This window comes from Denticeps clupeoides, chromosome 9, assembly GCF_900700375.1.
Source record: "Denticeps clupeoides chromosome 9, fDenClu1.1, whole genome shotgun sequence".
Taxonomy (NCBI): domain Eukaryota; kingdom Metazoa; phylum Chordata; class Actinopteri; order Clupeiformes; family Denticipitidae; genus Denticeps; species Denticeps clupeoides.
The window spans coordinates 11378534-11400136 of NC_041715.1; the positions used below are offsets into that span (position 1 = coordinate 11378534).

Sequence of the window (21603 nt, forward strand, 5' to 3'; positions counted from 1 at the left end):
TAAGATGCAGGTAGCAAGCAAACAGGCCCCATGCTGCCCATTAAGGACACTTGAGTAACGAAACATCAACAGAGGTGTGTACCTGCATTCCAAATGACCACAACTGATGTTCTGACAGACGTTTTGACTAACCAAGGTAGCACCCAAAGTGCCTAGACTAGCGAAACGAAACTACAGCGGGTCTAAGTATGGGATCATGTCTACAGAGTACATTGATGTACAGTGTTCACCATAATCTCATCAGTTAGTCTTTCTTGCTTCCCTTGGTTTTTGTTTCTTGATTCCCTGCAGTCTTCTCACCTGCACCTACATATATAAATGCATCTATTTTATACATCGTCTGTGATTATTCTCTTCAGGTCATTTGGCCAATTGCATTTTGAGTTTATGACCTTCAGGAGAGCTCAGACACCTCTTCAGTTTCATGCAGGTAACTGATTTGATATAATTTACATGAATCTAAGAAATGTCTACGTGACAAACCTGGTCTTTCATCTTGTTTAAAATCTATTCCCTATTCCAAGATATTTAGTCAAGTTGCATCAAACAATGTATGGAACAACAACCTGCTTCCAGGTTTCATGATTGAACTCCAGAGTCCCAGAGTTCCCCTTCATTGACCGTGACCTGCCTCCATCACGTGCTGGCACTGTGGTGGCCAACAGCCAATGGCAGCCTTTGATAAGGAGTAAAGTGTCAGGACCTCATATATTCCTGCACTGGACCACGACGGGTGGGGGGACGGAATGGCGAGTGGCCTTTGTGCTGCACATCGAGCCAAACAACAACGCACTGTGAGTCGCGTTTATATCACAGGACTGTGCATGTGTGTAGTTGCTATGGAATAAATGTACAAGCCGCAAACACACACACACACACACACACACACACACATTGTGTGACTTATAAACAGACACCTACACTGTTGTGTGGGGGTGGTAGGATGAACACACTGAGTCTGTGAAGATTTTCATTCTGCAGCTGTGCAGCCTGAAGCCACTCACACACACACACACACACACAAACATCCTCAGACACATACCCATTTCCACAAACTCACTCTCAATTGTATCACAGCAAACACAGTCACATATACGCACCTTCAGGAGCTCAGACAGGCAGTAAATATTTAATAGTGTTTCTCCTGGACTGCTTGCACTGAGGCAGAGGAGAATCAAACTCCCTCCGAGAATGTCTGGAATCAGGTGCCATAGCAACCGAACTGAAAACCATTGTGTTTATGGGCTACATCCTTCCGAAACTCTGAAGCAAAAATAAATCTGTCATCACAGCTTTCTGTTTCATTTTCACATCCTATGCACCATTTCTCTCCAAAATAATCAAAATTCGAACCATTGACCCTGTCAATCGTGTAATGGCAGTTTCCATACACAACTCCAACAGTAAATTATGCAGCAATAGTTTCATTCAAACCCAACCCCAGACTCCAGCTAAATGATGAATTCCTGGCCTCTACCGTCACAGGCGAAGAGAAAAATTATGTCACATGCCGTTGTTGAAATATAGTGTATTCGTAAATTTATGCTACTCAGAAGCAAATATGGCATGGCCATCATAAGCCCCTCCATCATGACCTTACACTGTAAAAATTACCTTCTATAGACTGGCTGGTCCATTTTTTGCCAATCTGCGTTATCACATTCATCATCATAATCGCCTTTCTTAATGCAGTAATTTCCTGCCTTGTTATTGTTATTGTCACGAGTGTCTTTATCATCATCAGCAGGACCAACTTCATTAACCACCATCGCCTCCACTGTCCCTGTCACCGTTATCATGGATCACCACAGGCATATCTGGCCCCTTTCTTTTCAGCGATCGGGCCAACTTCTTCAGCACCACTAGCAGTATTGTGAAAGACATCGCCTTCCACCCTTCTGACCGCCCCCGAAACACCAGCTCTGCGGAGCTCAGCAGAACCAGAGGCCGGCAGCAGCACCACTTTTCTGCAGAGCAGTGGCAGCCCCGCGGCGGACCCAGCCTGGGCCCTCCATGGGGCCACTGGCTCATTAGGCAGCCTTCATTCATCTCTCGTGCGTGCTTAATATCGGAGATGAAGGAAGATAGAGAGAAAGCGAGCGAGCGATGCACACAAATGGGGCAAGAGAGAAGATGGGCGGAGCACAGATGGAACCTTGCCCGCAGGTGCAAATGAGATGGGCATTGTACCTTAGGCTCAATAAATAGGATCACCTTAATTCTTACTGCTGGTCATTATCCAACCGTAACGAGAATGTCCGGAAAGTCCAGCACTTATCTTTTGATGTTTGAATTGTGTCTCTCTCTCTCTCACACACACACACACACACACACGGTTCCATTCAAGCCACATGTACTGGTTCTGGAAATGTATCTTTACGAAGTGTACAATTTGTGCCCATCTATTTTCTTTTCTCTCTTCTTCCTGTCTGAAGCTGACTAACCTACCTGGCCAATTAACACTGCACGTCCCAGAGTGCTTTGGGGCAACCTCATTTGCCCATGTCGGGATCCCCGTCTAATTGCATTTTTGACATGGTGATTAAAAGCCTTCCATAAATCACTCGCTGGCATTCGGTAACACACAGAGACACCAGGAAAGTACATTCAGTACAGGTTAATTCACACATCCAAACCACAGAAGATATGAAAGCATCATGCTTTTTGAGGCAACAAAATGGGAGGATTACCAAAAAATTATTTCATTTAAACTTCATTTTGTATATTATTTTTAAAATGTAAATTTCCACAAATTCAATGTCATCGCCACTTTCAAATATGAAAACGTTTTAAAGAATCAGATTTCTCCGAACCAACACAATTGATCATCTGATATTATGTTGTATGTTCACCTTCAACTCGTCTCAGACTGAAGTTAGATGGAAATAGGTGTCATGCATCCCTAACAGTGATAAATGCTACAGAAAAAGGTGAAGGAAACTCGTACTCCCAGATACCGTGCTCCCAGATACCGCACAGTGTGGTGTTATTAATGACTTACTGACAGAATGACGTACGAACCGGAAAATGGCAGGTAAAACGGGGAAAAAAAACTATAGTTTGCATATATAGTATATATAGTACATATACTATACAGATTAGAAACTGTAGATATGAGGCAAGGAAAACACAGACACATATGCACACGCACGTAGTGTCAGTGTGCGGTGGCTCCAGGTTAATGATGGGAAACCAACCCTCTGATGTCTACAAGCCGAGCCCTCCTCCCCTCCCGTGTGCGGCAAACAGAAGAGCGACACCGGTGTCCTCATCCATTAACCCCGGAATCAACATCATTACCAGGCGATCAACACGGGCGCAATCCCACAACCCTCTCACACAGGACCCCGACCCGCCCCGCACCCACCATACATGTATAATGGGCTCAGGCCAGGGGCTAAAAATGGAGACCGGGGCTGCGTGAGGCTTCCGATCGGAACTGCACTGCAGCTGACAGGGCTGTCCAACCAGCCCACTCTCCTCCGCTTTTTCTCGTCCATCCCTGCTGTTCCACCCAACCAGCTTAGGTTTGGTTTGATCTTTCAGACAGAATGGTGCCTCTTCTCCATCCTTTTTGAGAAAAGGTGGCCCCTTAATCAGAATCCCGATCCGCCAAGGTGCCGCCGAGGTGCCACTGAGCAAAGCAGCGTACCCACACACTGCTCCCCCGGCGCCTGTCATGGCTGCCCACTGCTCACCAAGGGTTGTGTGCACCGTGTGCTGTGCTGAAGTAATCAGTTCCCTTTCACTTGAGGAGTTGCTGAAGAAGCGAGGGAGGAATAATGAACATCATAACGACCTAAACCCTCACTTAAAAAAAAAAAAAAAAAACTTCCATTGTCTCATTTTAACAGAAGTGCCCTAATGCATTATTTAATGAAGCTGCTAAATCACGGACAAGCAAAACATTTCCAGGAGAGCTGGAAAAATAGAAATATTTTGTCGTGTGCAGATGGGTGAAGATGGGTCACCCGGTGGCATCCACATTGAAAATGTAAAACATTCAAGCCAGTGTACTATGTCTAATTCAGAAGACAGTGTGATGTTTTTACGTAATGGCCTGGGGACGTAAAAATGTGGTTTTAATGGGTTTCAATGGGACAGTTTGTGCCCTAGGTGTGTGTGTGTGTGTGTGTGTGTGTGTGTGTGTGTGTGTATATATATATATATATATATATATATAAAAGGAAAGGGACTATTCAGATTGCTATTAAAACAAATACACAAGCTTGCCGAGATTCAACATTCATCAACAAACATAGAAAACCATCTCGTCCAATATCACACAGATGATTGGTATAAGGCAAATGCTACACAACCTCATTCCTGGTGATCTACCAACCTTCACTTTTTGGTCGTAGTGCTACACGCATAGGGGTGACACTACGGTTTTTATGGGAAAAGCATGATGATTGTCAGCTCCTCATTGTGCATGATTTAAACCAGCGCCCATTAATACACAACATGCGCAAACATCAGTAAAGATCTTGTTTCTTTCCTGACCTTACACTTGTGAACATGCCCCATGATTAGTGCATTGTCCCTTTAAAATAGTGCCCTTAGGGAACCCCACAAGGACTATCATCCCACATTACAACTTCCGTCTCCCACTCAGCAACACAGCTTGAACAAAGAGGCCATTTAGCATCTGCACATATCACATTTACTCCATTAAGGCCCGATTGATGTTCTTCTCAAATGTCATCTGGAGCAGTTAGCCACTGCGGAGCAGACGGGGGTCTGGGGTCACTTCCCAATGACAAACTGCATTACTATTGACGGGAAGCAACTTTGACCATGATTATGAAATAAGTAGATTGTCGAAGTTTATTTCCTGAAACAAACAGTGAAGGGATACTGATATGACTGTGAAGAGCTGGTGGAAGTTCTCCTGCACACACCGCGTATCAGACTGCAAAGTGGGCTCTCTTCTGGGTGGTTCCTCGTTCAACCTTGGAAGGATGAGAATATGACGGTGACAGATGTTACATTAAGCCCTAATCCATTACAAATCACAGTGTTCATGACCATTTAACTTGACCATAACATGGCCATGTTATTCACCAGATTCTGTCAAAATGAGGTGAAACCTCAGGTAAGTCACCATCATACTCTGAGCTGGGCCTATTTTTGTCACATTGCTACACACTGTATTAACAGCTCTTGGTTACACTGAGCCGCCCTCAATATCCCATAATGCCCAGTGATCACCTGTGCATCATCTTGTCTCCACTTTTTGCCTGATAGTTTTCCTGTCCGTAAAATTCTGAGTACACAAACATCAGATCACAACAACTTGTTGAGTTATGATGTAGAAACATAATGCAGGGTACGACTTTTTTAAAGCTCTGTAGTGTATATTAGATTATATTTTTAATAATAAAATAATAATAATCCATAGACTTACTGAATCGTGTTGTGCATTTTACATTTTTTCCCACTCAATACAAAGAAATTACAGAAATAATAATTACAGAAAAAATGTACACATAGTGCAGTTGCAATGTGTGTGACATTAAACATATCTCATAAAATGCGTTTGACTAGGTTTACTTTTTATATATTACAATAATGTAAAAATACATATTTTTGCATTATTTGTGGTATTTAATTTCCAAATGAATGATTTCCAGTAGTTTTAGTTAAAGCCATTGGATTTGCCTGATAATGGATCTACGGAAACCATTCACGTCTTGCTACGGTGGTGCCTATTCTGTGTATGATTTCCTGCATCCTACATGCGTCCGAGTGACAACCATGTTTCAACCAAGCATAACTCTACAAGCACATCAGCATATTAAAATGTGAGTTTATTTTTCACACTTTCGAATTTCACAGAATGCACGAGCATCGTCTTCCCGCGTCCGAGGTGCAGAGCACTGCATAAGCCTTCCTTGGGTGTCTTGTCCTTTGCTCTGCGTCGTGTTTACTATGCGGCACGCTGCTGTGCTCGGATGAAGGTTTGGTGAACATGACACAGCAGTTGTTTTGGGTTTTGTTTTGTCCCTTGTGCCGGCGCTTGGTTAAAAGCCACGTAACAGAAGTCAGCTTGTCGCGCAGTTGTGCCTCCTGCTTTTCCCTCATGCACAGCCATGACGGTAATATACGGATCGCGGAGACTTTTTAAACTCACCTCTGAAAATCAAACAACAGAGAAGAAAACCGACCCGTTGCCGACCCGCCCAGCTTCCAGAGACTCTCTGGCCACGTCGGCCTTTTTTGCCCATCTGCACTTGTTTGGAGGCTTACTCTGATCTGGGACCTGTAGCCTCCCCTAAGCCTTCATTATAGCAGAAAGCATCAGGTGCTACACCACACTTCAAAAAAAAAAAAAAAGAAAGAAAGAAACCGAGAGATGGTCTGCAGTCTGATCAAAGGTGGCTTTCTTTTTGGCCCTTCCTCTCCCGTTCTTTCACTCTCCCATCTGAAAGACAATCTTCGAGAAGCTTATTGACATTGGTTGAAAAGGTCAAGCTGATTTTCTGTTGAGTTTCCTGGCAGCAGGAGAGTGAAGAGGAAGGTGAAATGCAGGAAAACAGAGAAACAATGCAGTTTTTTTTTTGGCATTGTATTACAGAGAGATAAAAGTAACTGTATCTGCAGAGGAGACCTTCATCTGCCCAACCTCCCTGAGGTTCGGCCACGCTCCGTGTCCGGGGTTCCCGCACTGCTCTCTGCATTGCTGGGCCGCGCTAACAAAACCAGATTCCACGAACCCACAGTCTTCTGGGACCCCGACGGAAGTCACAACCTCATGGATTTATAAAAAATGAGCTCCTGGCCTATTATATACCTCCTCGCCATCTCCCTCCTAAAACAGCTGATACTGCACATCACCTCCATCATTGCACAATGCACTTTATGTACACTTGTATATAGAATTTAGTTTTTTTTGCCTATTTATTTCATAAAAAGTAGATATAGTTATTTATAAATCACAAACAAACGCACAACTTGTACAATAACACTTACCACATCCTTGCACGTTGCTGATTGTTGTTGTTTGTTCCTACATTATACTTGAGAGACACCATCTACCGGAATCAATTTCCTTGTATGTGCTTGCACTTACTTGGCCAATAAATACGATTCTGATTCTGATATCTCAGAGACGAACAAATTCTGGGAAACGTTGGTGTTCCCCGACAACTCGATGAAACTATAAGAAATGAATGGGGATTATTAATGGTTCCGCATGTTCGCATGCTTGTGCATGCAGCAGTAATGAAGGTGCGGCGGCGTCAGAACCCTCATCTGGTCCTCGCCCGTCCGCTCAGCGCCCATTAGGGCTCAGTGCTGCTGGGCTGGCGTGACGGGGGGAAATGTGCCGCAGAAGACAGACATCAAGGGGCATCAAGGCCCATTATTTAGCATTTGCAGTCTCTCACGTCTTCATCTAAACGCGTCTTTTTAAGCCCTGGAAGCTCAGCAGAGAGAAAAGCGAAACGTTCGCAGTACGTGCTTCATTAGGAGCTATTAACCGGCTGCCTGGCGGGTCGTGTGTCTGTGTGACGCGGTGTTACGTCGGGGTACAACGTGTAAATGCTACACTCCGTCACGACAGGCACTCTTCACTTAAGTTACTTTGGCGGAATTGAATTGTGGGTTCCGTCGCTTGGCGCCGATTGTGATGAAAGTTGAATTTTTTTTTTAAGCACCAGTCCCAGCCAATCAAAAACCACGACTATGCAGAGCAAGATGCCGCTACGGTGGTCACTCCGGAGACGCCCCTCCGGCAACCTTCAAGCAACGGCTGTGTAGGACGGGGGGGGGGGGGTGTGCGCTTTTGCGCGTGGTGCGTTTTCCGATGGGCACTGTGGAGAGGTGAGGCGCGTGGGAGGCGAAGCTGACAGCGGAAATCAATACTCCACCCGTCCTCCCCGCAGCTCGCTCTACCCAGGCCGCCTCGCGCTGCTCCTCCACGGCCACACGCGGCGCGCCACACGCAGCGCGCCACAAACACGCCGCTGCCACATGCCCATGTTCACATCCGGGACGAGGAATTCGAACTCAATAAGCAGAAGTAATAAAGTCTACGGAGATCTTGTGCGGATCATCCAGCTCTGGTCATGTGGCAGCCGGGCATTAGATTAGACGACTCCGTGTTCCAGGGCGCTATTCACGCTAAGCGTAGTGCCTGGTTGTTATCTGCCTGTTTTTTTTGTTCTTTTTGTTGAGTACAGAATATCCTTTTTACATTTACCTTATTTACCAGACGCCCTTATCCAGAGCGGCTTACAGTCAGTAGTTACCGGGACAGTCCCCCCCTGGAGACACTCAGGGTTAAGTGTCTTGCTCAGGGACACAATGGTAGTAAGTGGGGTTTGAACCTGGGTCTTCTGGTTCATAGGCTTGTTACCCGCTAGGCTACTACCACCCATTTTGTTGTTGTGATTACGGAATACAGAGTTTAATTACGGGTTTTTGTCAAATAAATGGGAGGAGCCAGATGATTGACACACTGTAAAACAAACAAAAAAAAAGAAGTTGGGAAAGCGTAAAAGTTTTAGGCACCCGGCTGCGAAGCATTTTTACTTTTGCCTTTTTACAGTGCAGCTACTTCCACATTCTGGATGCTTCAAACCCTCATCATCAGATGCACAATCATCTTTACAGACTGTATTTTGTTCTTGTCTTATCTACGTATCTATGAGATTTACATTTACATTTACAGCATTTACCAGACGCCCTTATCCAGAGCGGCTTACAGTCAGTAGTTACAGGGACAGTCCCCCCCTGGAGACACTCAGGGTTAAGTGTCTTGCTCAGGGACACAATGGTAGTAAGTGGGGTTTGAACCTGGGTCTTCTGGTTCGTGGGCGAGTGTGTTACCCACTAGGCTACTAGCACACCATTTGATGATAAAAAAAAGACCCCACGCTTCGCGCCAGTTTGGAAATAGAGCCCTCGGTGTGCGTTTGACGCCATGTCTGCCTGTGACAACTGTAGAACTGGCACCAGAACTGCTTCGTCTTCTCTTCAAACCCACTAATGCTCATCCACGGCGTTCCAGCTGGCGCTGAGATCCACGGACCAGAGCGCCACTCCCACTGACCCCCCCACCAAAGAAAAAAAGAAAAAGAGGAGTCTCATTACAATGAGAAACGTATCTTTCCAACGAAGTGGAAATTGCCCTCCGCACAATGCCCGGGCCTGCCGACTCTCAGCGTCCTTTAAATTGATTTTCATACACAGCCCGACCTCAGGGGGGAATTTCCATTTTCATACGCGCCCAAAAATCCATTCGCTCAATTAATCACATAATACGATCAATTCATTCCACAGAACGGGGGGGGGATAAAAGACAACTTGGAAATGTAAAGTCCGTGTACGACATCTGCTGAAGTTGCATTAAATCCCCGGCGGCTGTGGGTATTTTAAACGCATCAAAGTGCGATATTATTTCTTTTTTTATTGTGGGGAAACAAGGCGATCTGCTGGTTCTGGTTAACAGGGGGGTGCAGATGAAGGATGAGGTGCTGCCGGTCACCTGAGCGTTTTTAGAGGTGCACCTACGGTGACAGGCATCCGAGAGGTCGGGTGACAGGAGAGCAGATCTTTGCCACGATCCACCAGCCAGGGGATCTGCTTCAGCCACGCCCCCCGTTAGAAAAAGGCACAGAAGAGCCCAGCCGGACCTCCGTGGTCAGACATGTTCTGGACATGTTCTGGACCCGCCTCGGGACTCGTGTCCTTTCGGCGTTTGCCGGTGAACGGCAGCACATGGCCGTCCGATCACGCGTGCGCTCCACCCCCACGCGGCGCTCTACCCCCACCTGCCGTTGCGTCGCAGGACATCGGCGGCTGGCGCTGACGTCGTCACACCCCCCAAATACACACCCACGACCCCAACACATACACCCACCCCGACCCCAAAACAACCTCCCACCCACCACCCCACGGGAGTTAGCGCGTCTGGGTGCTGTGCGCGAGAAACAGTGGAACACACACACACACACACACACACACACACACACACACACCGATGCATTGGGGTAACGGGGGAGTAAATGCCGTCAAAATACAGAGTTTTGGGATGTTGCTCTAATAAACACGACATACAACTAATTACACGACACACACACACACACCGCAGGGCGACACTTTAAAAGGGCACCCTGCCTGGAAACAGCGACAACATTAATAAAGTTTTATTAGCGGGATTAAAGCCGCCGGACCTTCCGTCACGACTCGTGGCCAGAACGTGGGCAACATTTCCACGCTCCCGGAGAGCAGCAGCGTGTCGCGGGGACAAAAATGATGACAGACCCGCAGGACGCCGTAAAGTAAAGTTCCGTCTTACCTTCGCCGCCGCGGAGGAGCATTCCCAGCAGGAGCAGCACTTTTCCCGCCATGTCCGCAGCTCGCGCTCCGCGTGGGAGTGGGTGTGGGAGTGGGTGTGCGTGGGAAAGGGGGGAGAGAGAGTGGGAGAGTTCTGCTGCTGGGGGGGTTAGAAAGGGCACGACGACGAGCAGCGTGTCGTCCCGCGTCTCTCGGTCTCTCTCCGGTTCTCTCCCGCGTCCGCTCGTCGTCTCCGTCGGTCGCTGTCCGGTGCTGGATTTTTATCTTCTTTTCTTTCTCTTTTTCTTTTTCTTTTTTTTTGACGAGACGCGGAAGTAAAAGAAGCGGCGGCGTCTGCGGCAGCAGCAGCTCCGAAACGCAGCAGCGCCGCTTCCAAACTCTCAAACCCGCCTCACGTCCGGCCGGGACCCACTATCACGCACCGGGCACGCACACCACGGAGAGAGAGAGAGAGAGAGGAGGGGTGGTGGAGAGAGAGAGGGGGAGAGAAAGGGAGAGTGAGCGAGGGATCGAGAGAGAGAGGGAGAGAGGGTGATTAGGGGTGTAGAGCGAGAGAGAAGGAGAGAGGGAAAGAGAGAGAGTGAGAGAGGGAAGGAGAGAGGGAGATTAGGGGTGGAGAGAGAGAGAGAGAGAGAGAAAGGGAGGGAGAGAGAGAAAGGGCGAGAGAGATGGAGAGAGAGAGGGAGATTAGGGGTGGTGAGGGAGAGAGAGAGAGGGAGAGAGGGGAGGGAGCGGTAGAGAGAGATAGAAAGGGAGATAGAGAAGGAGAGAGAGAGATAGAAAGCGAGAGAGAAGGAGAGAAAGGGAAAGATAGAAAGGGAGAGAGAGAGAGAGAAAGGGAGAGGGAGAGAGAGAAGGAAGAGAGGCGGGAAAAAAGAAAAGGAGAGTCGAGAGAGAGAAAAGGGGGGTTATCAGTTAGAGCACAAATAACCATCACAAGATATAACAAACATTTCATACACGGCACTGGAAATAATGACAAAATTATGAGCGCATTTGAATGTCATTAATGCCAAAATCAAATGGTATCAGTGTTTTACTGAATAATATAAGGATTGTGTATATTTGTCGAACTCTCCAAAATGCAGCCCAATCGTGTTGACTCGGGGGCCGAGCCACGCCCTAACTATAAGTGGAAGTTGGGTTCACATCAGACGTTTCACCTTACAAACCTTTATGGCTTGTAAACAGACCAAAAGGGTTCATTCTGTGGGGATCATGTGACCATGCACACGATCCATTATGAGAACTGAAAATGGATTGGCAGATGTGGGTAGTATAACTAGACGTCCTTGTCCTTTATTTTCATCACCTTCACATGATGAGACTGGCAACCACCAATACACATGAATTGTTCAGAAACATGTTCACATAGAATACTATTAAAACAGTAATTTAGGGTAATTAAGGGGCAGTGGTGGCCTAGTGGTTAAGGAAGCGGCCCCGTAATCAGAAGGTTGCCGGTTCAAATCCTGAGCCGCCAAGGTACCACTGAGGTGCCACTGAGCAAAGCACCGTCCCCAAACACTGCTCCCCGGGCGCCTCTCATGGCTGCCCACTGCTCACTCAGGGTACATTTACATTTACATTTAAAGCATTTATCAGACGCCCTTATCCAGAGCGACTTACAATCAGTATTTACAGGGACAGTCTTCCTGGAGCAACTTAGGGTTAAGTGTCTTGCTCAGGGACACAATGGTAGTAAGTGGGATTCGAACCCGGGTCTTCTGGTTCATAGGCAAGTGTGTTACCCACTAGGCTACTAGGTTAACCCACTAGGTTAAATGCAGAGGACAAATTTCACTGTGTGCACCGTGTGCTGTGCTGCTGTGTATCACATGTGACAATCATATCACTTTAATGTAGGAAAGACTTCAGTCCAGTCCAGACTGTGGACTGGACTGTTGATGATGGAAGAACGTCTGCATAAAAAGGAGTTAGTCCTGATTAAAGAAGCAATAAAACCAGTATGTGGCATATCAGCGGAGGCGGGTTTGACTGCATCGTTATTTCAAACTGTCACGATTGGGTGTGGCTGGGGATGCAGCCACACCCACACCCACATCTTGTTTCCCAGTATGTCCCGCCTCTGCGCTTCATTCGCCCATCAGCTCGCGGACGTGACATAAACTTTCAAACTATTTTTTTCTATTAAAACCATTAGCCTTTTTTTAATGGAAACAAGAAAAATCTCTAATTACCCTAAACTTTTGCTTTTGATACTTAAGCTTTAATTTGAATGATATTTTAACTTGGGCGTCTCCATTTTAATGGTTTTTGTGCTTCATTCAGCATTCACAACATCCGGCTACTGCATCCCGGTTCCCGGATTTGGGTTTGTTGGAACAGAGTTAAACCTGAAAACCTGCGAGATGCTTAATCAGCAGGAGCAAGGCTGCTTTACATCCATTCTGCCTAAATGGAGCAAAGCAATAAGTGAAAACTCAATACGTGCACACACACACACACACACACACACACACACACACACACACACACTCACAACAAACAGCCTCTTTGCGCACTGAGGCTTGTGCCTTAATGAACTCTTGTCCCGCAGAAACACATTCCATACTAATCTTCTGAGCTAACGCCAGGGAGCGTGTCAATCTCCCGTTTCCTAAACGCCACAGCCGACGACTCGGACACGCCAGACCACCACCTCTGTGCATTACAATAAAAACCCATAATTAGATGGTGGCCACAGTAAGGCATGGGATGCAATAAACCTGAGTGCAGGGGCATTATACTGAAGTGAAATCAGGATAGCACCATGAACAAATCAGTGCAATCCCAAAACGCTTCCCTTTGCAGTCATTATTGCAATTTTATTAATTAAAAACCACAATCACATTGATTGCCATACATGTGGACATGTATGCTATTTAACACTGTGCCAGTTTAACACTGACCTGGGTGTGGACGCCGTGTTAATTTGTGTGGTGATCCCATTCTTGGTCCTCGATGGCTGATATTTCACAAGAAAGCAAGGTTGTGATTTTGAATCCCGGATTTGTGTGTGTGGAGTTTAGGTGATTTCATAAGTGGTCCCGGGGAGCAGTGTGTGGGGACGGTGCTTTACTCAGCGGCATTTCAGTGGCAACTTGGTGGTTCGGGGATTCGAACCGGCAACCTTCTGGTTACCGCTCGGCCACCACTGCCCCGGGTTCTCAGGTTCATTGGTTCATTGGTCCTCAAGGTTCATTGGTTAGCATGCATGCTAAGTGGACTATTGATTCTAAACTACCTGTAAATAAATATATGTGTGTGTGTGTGTGTGTGTGTGTGTGTGTGTGTGTGTGTGTGCGCACCCTGTGGTTGGCCAAGTGTCCCCAGGATGGGCCCCAGCAGCTATAACTCCTAATTAGGCCTAAACGTTGATGGAGACAAGCCTCAGATTTGTTATACCTCGCACACCTTTCCGGAAATCACCCTCCCACCTTCAAAAATACGTGCAAAAAAAAAAAAAGATGCAAAATACCTGGAGAGCGTTCCGCAAACATATCGCTGAGAAAGGATAAAAACACCTTGACCGGAAACGCAGCCTTGTTCATCCAAGGCATTATGGAGGCCCGGCTTTGTTGGCTCGGGGTTTACGTGTGAGCTCTGTGCCGTTTGTTTACGAGGTGAGATGTCACGGCCGACATGCCGGCGGGACGAGAGGCGGCTTTACCAGCCAGCCAGACCACGCAGGCTGGGCCACCGGGCTAAACGCTGCCTCCTTCACACAGAGGTGTCAAAAGCCAAGGAGTGCCGCTTTGTTCGACTTGGACAATCACCTTTTTTTTTTTTTCCCTGCCAAAGGGTTTTCAGTGTCATACATTGAGAGGAGATAATATAAAACGACAGCAGATTAAAATTGTGACATTTCCTTTCATGTCGGCCCTGTGGTTCAGTAGAACAAAATCTCACTTTTCTTCAGTACTGAAAACATGTCCTTGGCCCTCCTCTTTGTGTCCATGAGTTTTGCATGCATTATGCAAACGTCAGATACAGCAAATAATGTGCATCTTGTTCCCCTTTTCTGGCAACTTTTAGTCATTGTTATTAATACATTTTGTATTTTCTGTATCAGTAAAAAAGCCAGCAGCATCAGCCAGCAGCACAGTAGATGAATACAGAAATATCATATCTCAGCACCATGCTATGCCATGTGTAAGCCCAAATTTTTTAAGCAAATATTTTGATTTTTGAACGCTGTGCTGGATAAAAGAAAGAAAGAAAACATGGCCATCAGCGTATTGTATCTTACAAGAACCCACAGGTAGAATGTTTCCTCGTCACTGGGAATAAGAGAGCCAACTCAACCAGTTTGTCTCTTTGGCCGGGTTTGGTAAGGCTTCATAATGACAAGAATCTTTGGCTGTGGCACCCTGTGACTCTGCTTCCCTCAGATCTGTGTGTGTGTGTGTGTGTGTGTGTGTGTGTGTTTGTGTGTGTGTGTGTGTGTGTGTGTGTGCGCCTGCACCCTACAGCCTCCCGCATGCTGAGTGCTTTGGAGGGCCCCTTCACAGCCAGCCCAGTCCGCGTCCACACAGCATTCCTGCAGCAAGGGGGAAAGGAAAAGAACGCAAGGTCTGAATGTACGATAAAGGGGTTTTCTCTCTTTGTCTCAGTGCTCTTTCTTGCTCAAAAGGTTTAGTTCGAATTGCGTTACAATTCTTTGTCTCTTATAAAAACAAACGGTTGAAAAAGAATGGTGTCCTCTGAGGCCATTAATCTGTAATTAATGAGTAATTTTGACATTATGTCCATCATGTTTCTGGGTGTAACCTGTAATTGCTGTACAGCTAATTGTTTCTTAGCAAAACACCCATACATAACCAGTGCCTACTGCCTGTTTTGGAATGGCCACAAAATGTCATACTCCGTCATTACTCCACAATGAAGCTAATGGTAACCTGGCACCTTCCAGCCAGACCTGCTGCTTTTACTTGCGTAGGGAAGGGGAACAGATGCCAGGCTTATCACTATCACTAGTATTAATAGTATTTGTATATTATTTATATAGCGAGATGGATTGGGTTGCACTGATGACTATATCAGATTCTCAGGTTTCCCCAGTATGAGATATGCATGTTCTCACCATTTGTTCTGTGTTCTCATGCCGTTCCTCTGGGAGCCCTGCAGTTATAAGATATGCAGGTTAGGTGGGTTGGTGCTACCTATGTTGACCATAGATGCTGCTTGTGTGAGAGATATGTTATAAGAGATGTGTGTGTGTGTGTGTGTGTGTGTGTGTGTGGTGCCTTTCACAGTCCTACAATGGACTGACAGTCTGTCCAGCAGGGATTATTCCTGCCAGAAGTACCCTTAGATTGCCAGGACACAAAAACAATAACAACAACAATAATAATAATCATCATCATCATTTTTTAATGAGACAACATTAATATTTAATGGTTTAAGACTTTAAGACTATATACCTTACCTTGGTGCTATACAGAAAAAAAGAGGACAGTGACATCATTCCCATCTTCCATCTTTCCTCTATTAATGGTCACATCTCAGCAGGACGCCTACCTGACAGATGAAAGAATGGAATGGTAGACAACCCCCTGTGTCACAGGTTTTTTCCTTTCTCCTCTCTTTCAGCTGCATCTACTAGATCCTGTCCTACAGAAACAATAGTTCACCTTTCACTGTCGTCTGTCAACCTTTTTTTAAATTCTTTCCCATATCTTCTGCAGCATCTTTAAATATTTGGAATGCCACAACCTACAATGTTTTTGGAGCTGTGAAAACCTGCTTTTTCCATGAAGAATCCATTAGAACATCAGCTCAGCTCTTGATAGTTTACAGTAGTAGATAGTTACAGAGACATTATGGAAAGCTTTACTGTATTGCTTCCACCCAGTGAATAGAAAGATGATCTTACCTTGGATCATCTGTCACTAGTTGTTCCACAGACATTCACTATGAATTAATACATGGAAGGATGGAAGTTCAAGACATCCTTAACCATCCATTTTCCAGACCATGTAGGTCAAGCATATCCTGGCAATTTTTCACAAAGCGCTGCCAATGCTGCATGGGACAAAGACCATCACATGGGACTGAATGATATGACCACATATCATAAAATCAGCATTTGATGTTTTTGATGTTAAACAGCTGCCTTTTAAAAGCATGGCAGATATGAGGACTGAGGACTCTGCTGTCCCTTGTCAGTTTATGTGACAGACAGCCACATGAAGTGGATGTGTTGTGTACATACAACATGCTCATATTGCATTTGTTTTCTCCGCATCATATCTCAGATGCATTTTCTTGATGCTTGAAAGCAGCAGATGTAAGACAGCATCTTTAAGAAAACATTATGCAGCATGCATATTGGTCTCTGCAAAGTGAAGGATTTTTTTCTGAAATAAAATACATAAATACTACACATGAGTGAAAATAGGAAAAACTGAAAGAAATCAGAGGCAGTGCTGGCGGTTAATGATAAAAACAAGCCTTGGAAGAGTACAATATTGCTCTCTTTAATATTTAAAAATAAGTATTATAATTAAATAAAAAAATTAACTTAGCATCAGCAAAAATGATTAGGTCCATTCCAGAGCTATTTATTGAACGGTTTCTGTACTTTTATCTACACTGCCTTGCAAAGTCTTTCAATAGCTTTGTATAGTCTCAATGTTCATTCATATTAATTGCATATATTTTTAGCTGATATCTTGTATTGACTACGGCAGAAATGAACCACTTTGTCAGCACAGACTTTCAAACAGTACATGGCAAGATTTTTATTGGTTTACCACTATTGTTTCATGATTGTAACCCTTTTTTTGTAATTTCAGTAATCTTCATTTTGAAACCCCAAATTTGTGGTTTCCAATATTCACAAATCTGACACTCATATACATTTTTACATTTCTGGCATTTACCAGACACCCTTATCCAGAGTGACTTACAAATCACTTGCTACCTGTAGCAACTTAGGGTTAAGTGTCACAGACACAATGGTAGTAAGTGGGATTTGAACTTGGTCTTCGTAGGCAAGCGCCTTATTGACTAGACAACTACTTCCCCACAATCGAAGGTTTACTTGTGATCGTTAAACTGCTAGATGTGACTGTGGTCACAGACGCTCCCCTCATCATCATGGACAGCTTCCAAATATCTATTAGCTCTTTTCTACTGCTTTTCCACACCTGCTGATGTTCCAGTGCAAATACCCAATATGGAACCAGTGCTGTGCTTTTACACACAAAAAACAACGATTGCTACTTTTCCTTTGCAGCTGTTGGATAAAAAAGATGGTGGTAAGACAAATATACAGTACCTGGAGTGCAGAAGAGGGCTCAGTTCTGTGTTGGGTGTAGTAGTGTGATGCCCAGAGGTCATTGGGTGGCACCTGATTAAGGAGTCCTGCGTAATCACAGCTGAAGCCGCATAATTGCTTAGGACTCCTTTAAAAGCAGTGCAACACCAATATGGACTCGGTTGTATGTTGGTTTTGTGCCTGTCCTTATGCCACATGCCTGCGGGTTTGTTTACATTTTTTTTTATCCCGTTCTGTTCAGCTCTCGCGCCTGGTTGGAGTTTCCTTTGTGTTTAATAAATCCCTGTTTGTGCCAAGATATGCTTGCTCCTGAGCTTCCTTCCCTCGTTGTGACAAGTGTATGCGGATTGTGACAAATTGTCATGGGGCTCCCACCAGTGTTGGGGAGTGACATGCAATGTATTTTAATTAAAACAATTGTACTGTTACTGTGTTACTACAAAATAAAAGTTTCTGTAGGAAAAAATGTAACTAAATTACAGTTACTTATCCAGCTACTTACCAGTAGCACATGATAAAGGACCATGGAAACACATGGACAAACATAAAAGGACCCAACAAGGATAACACGCTCGCCTATGAACCAGCCTATGAACCAACAGATCCAGGTTCAAATCCCGCTTACTACCATTGTGTTCCCGAGGAAGACACTTAACCCTAAACTGGGACTGTCCCTGTCACTACTGACTGTAAGTCGCTTTGGATAAGGGCGTCTGATAAATGCCATAAATTTAAATTCCAAGTTTTTTTTCCTCAAGATTTCTACACACAACACCCCATAATTTAATTTTTTAATAATTTGGCAAATTAAAAAAATCACATGTATATAAGCATTCACAGCTTTAGTTGTTTATTTTTACTGTCGCTCAATTTTTTGGAACTGAACATTGTGCAAACACTGTCATAGTTCTGACCATGAGGGGTGCTCCAGTCCCGTGTGCCAGTCTGGAGTTCCATGAAGTCCAAGTCGTCGCTCTAATTAATTGACTGTTTGCAAATTATGTTCTGTGTATTTATACTGCCTCCTTGTGTTTTATCCATGTTTGTCCATGTGTTTCCATGGCCCTGTCACGATCCGGTCCGAAATGGGGTTCATTGTTGTCCTGTGAAATGTTCCCTAATCGTTTTCACCTGTTAATTGTATAAAGCTGCCCTGTTTGTTTCTGTTCACCGTCAGGTCTTTGACGTTATGTTCCGTGTTCACCCATGTCAACGTCTCGGATGTCTCCCCTGTCCTGTGATTCACTATTAAACCCCTGTTTTGTGATGTCAGGTGATAGCGTCCTTCATTTCTCGTCACTCTTCGTCCTGCTCTCCGTTCACCTGCCTCGTCATGCCCGCATGGATGTGACAGGTCCTTTATCATGTGCTTATGCTAAGCTTATGTACACGTATGCATCCTCTTCCTGACTAGCACATGTTCATGACATAGTCATGTCATGTAGTTTTGTCGATGACAAAAGGGTAAAAAGCCCATTTTGCACTGAACAGTTTATCTAACACAAGTGGATCAGTGCTCCTTTAAGATTTATACGTTTTATTTCTCCTCCTTTTGAGATGTTTAACCCCAGCAGTTTTAACCCGTGCACGCCAGTATTCTGTTTTGAATAATGTCACCAATTATCCAACCAGTTTCATCAGATGAACCACGGTCAAGGTGAAACTTAAAGTACAAGCCAAAAGTTTGAACACATAAATGTGTTTTCAATGTGTTTTCTTTATTTTAATGACCATTTAAATTGGTAGATTCTCACTGAAGTCATCAAAACTGTAAATGAACACACGTACGTAACAAAAAGTGGAGACCTGGCCTCCACAGTCACCGGACCTGAACCCAATCGAGATGGTTTGGGGTGAGCTGGACCGCAGAGTGAAGGCAAAGGGGCCAACAAGTGCTAAACACCTCTGGGAACTCCTTCAAGACTGTTGGAAAACCATATCAGGTGACCAGTGGTGGAGGAAGTACTGAAGCTTAGTACTTAAGTTCAAGTAACCTGCAAAATATGTACTCAAGTAAAAGTAGAAGTGCTACAACAATATTACTTAAGTAAAAAATTTACTATTAAAATTAAAAGTACTCACACAATGGTTTGTCTCAACATCTGGGGTGAGCCATTTTGTAAAAGCATAATACATATACTGACTTATGCCTGTACTGATGTCATTGCTCGTAATAATTACAAGCAATTATACAGTATATGTGTATTGGAAAGTTTGGTATGCTTATTGTGCGTGCACTCTGCAATACTGTGTGTACCTTAGAATTATGTGGATGACAAGTTATCTATTAGGTATTACCCACTAATATACAATTAAGATAAACCAATCAGGACATTATATATCTTTAAATCATTTATGCACTTGCAACATTATTCAACACTTCTGTTAAGAGCAGTAAAAGGGAAACACAACAGTAACTCAAGAATATAGCAGTACGAGTGGCATTGTGAGCCCTTTAATCAACTTCGTATCACCAGCACATTTTGTTCAACAAGAGTTGCTTTCCAAAGTCCTTTACCCTGGCTTGCATGAAAAACAAATGTTTTTTGCGCAACTGTAAAACTAGAAAATACAAAGTTTATGTTCCAATCATTGCAGAAAAGCAAAAAACATTGGCCTAATAATGGATAAAACAACACTTAGTAAATACAAAAGGCAGATGTTAGAATGAGAAACAACAAAGGAGGTGTGGCTCTCTTAAGAATATGCCAGTATAAATGCTATTCAGACCCCTGATCAACCTAGCTTTATCAATACTTTTTGTTTAGAGTTTTTTCTTTAACAAAACACAAGTCTATATGAAAAACAGATGTAATTGTAAATCTTGTCAATGATCTATTGATTGCAGAAAAAAACTATATTGTGTAACTCAACACTTACAATACAAATACAAAAGGAAGATCTTAGAATAAGAAACTTAAAATGAAGGACCATCAAATGAAAACTTTACCACTGGCCAGGCAATCAAAGGTCAGAGTGTGAAAATGGCTCTCTCACGAACATGAGAGAATAAGTGCCATTTAGTGCCCTTATAAGCACAGCATTACCAGTGCTTTTTGTTCAATTTCCAACAGGTTTGGCCATGATTGTTCAGTTGTATGACAGATAGAAGGAGAAGATTGAAGGAGGTTCAGATAGAAAGACGTTGTATTGAAAATGTTAAAAAAGAAAAAGAAAAACTAAAGAACGAACGTGAACTACTTCCTTTTTTGAGCTGTGAACTGGCACAACACTGAGCTGGACATTAAGCTATCTTCTCTGAACTAATAAACCAGTTTTATCCTACCACCGTGTTAAAAAAATAATGAAGCTACAATGGTGTGATTTTATACTATTTCTGTATGTCAGCATACATTCGCTAGATAATAGTATCATAACATGTCATAACATACCCAAAAGCATAGCACACCATAGCATAGCTTACCTCTATATGTTTTTTCAAATTTGAAGGGAAGTTTTTAAATGCCAACAATTCTTTATGTTAAGGCAGGCATGGAATGCAAAGAAATGGCAAGGACTCATTCTTTGCTCCATTGTACTCAAAAAAATTTCTTAAATACGGCCAAGTTGAATGTCTTGTCTTCTTGAAATCAAGCCGGTCTACCAGGTCGTGCTGCTAACTGACGTGCGCTCTGCCATCATTGGAGCTAATAAAGCCTGATTGGTAGGAAATGGCAAACAACGGCAGAACGCAATAGGTTAACAATTTTTTCATGCAATTTTTTGAGGAAATTGTGTTCATAAAATGTAACGAGTAACGGCATAAATTGTAGAAATGTAGTGGAGTAGAAACTACAGATAATTGCCGCAAAATGTAATGGAGTAAAATAAAAAGTATGCATTATTATTTTACTTAAGTGAAGTACAGATACGTAAAAATGTCCTTAAGTACATTAACGAAGTACAAATACATTGTTACATTCCACCACTGCAGGTCACGACCTCTTGAAGCTCATCGAGAGAATGCCAAGAGTGTGCAAAGCAGTAATCAGAGGGTGGCTATTTAGAAGAAACTA

The 21603-nt window shown here is 44.1% G+C and overlaps 1 protein-coding gene across 1 annotated transcript in view; it reads right to left on the reverse strand.

Moving 5' to 3' along the window:
• LOC114796558 (neural cell adhesion molecule 2) overlaps positions 1 to 10819 on the reverse strand; it is a 182771-nt gene extending 171952 nt beyond the window's left edge. The window contains exon 1 of the mRNA XM_028990813.1: positions 10304 to 10819. Within this exon, the coding sequence (XP_028846646.1) occupies positions 10304 to 10355 (52 nt within the window). The 5' untranslated portion in view covers positions 10356 to 10819. The remainder of the gene's footprint in view (positions 1 to 10303) is intronic.
• Between the last annotated feature and the right edge of the window lie 10784 nt (positions 10820 to 21603).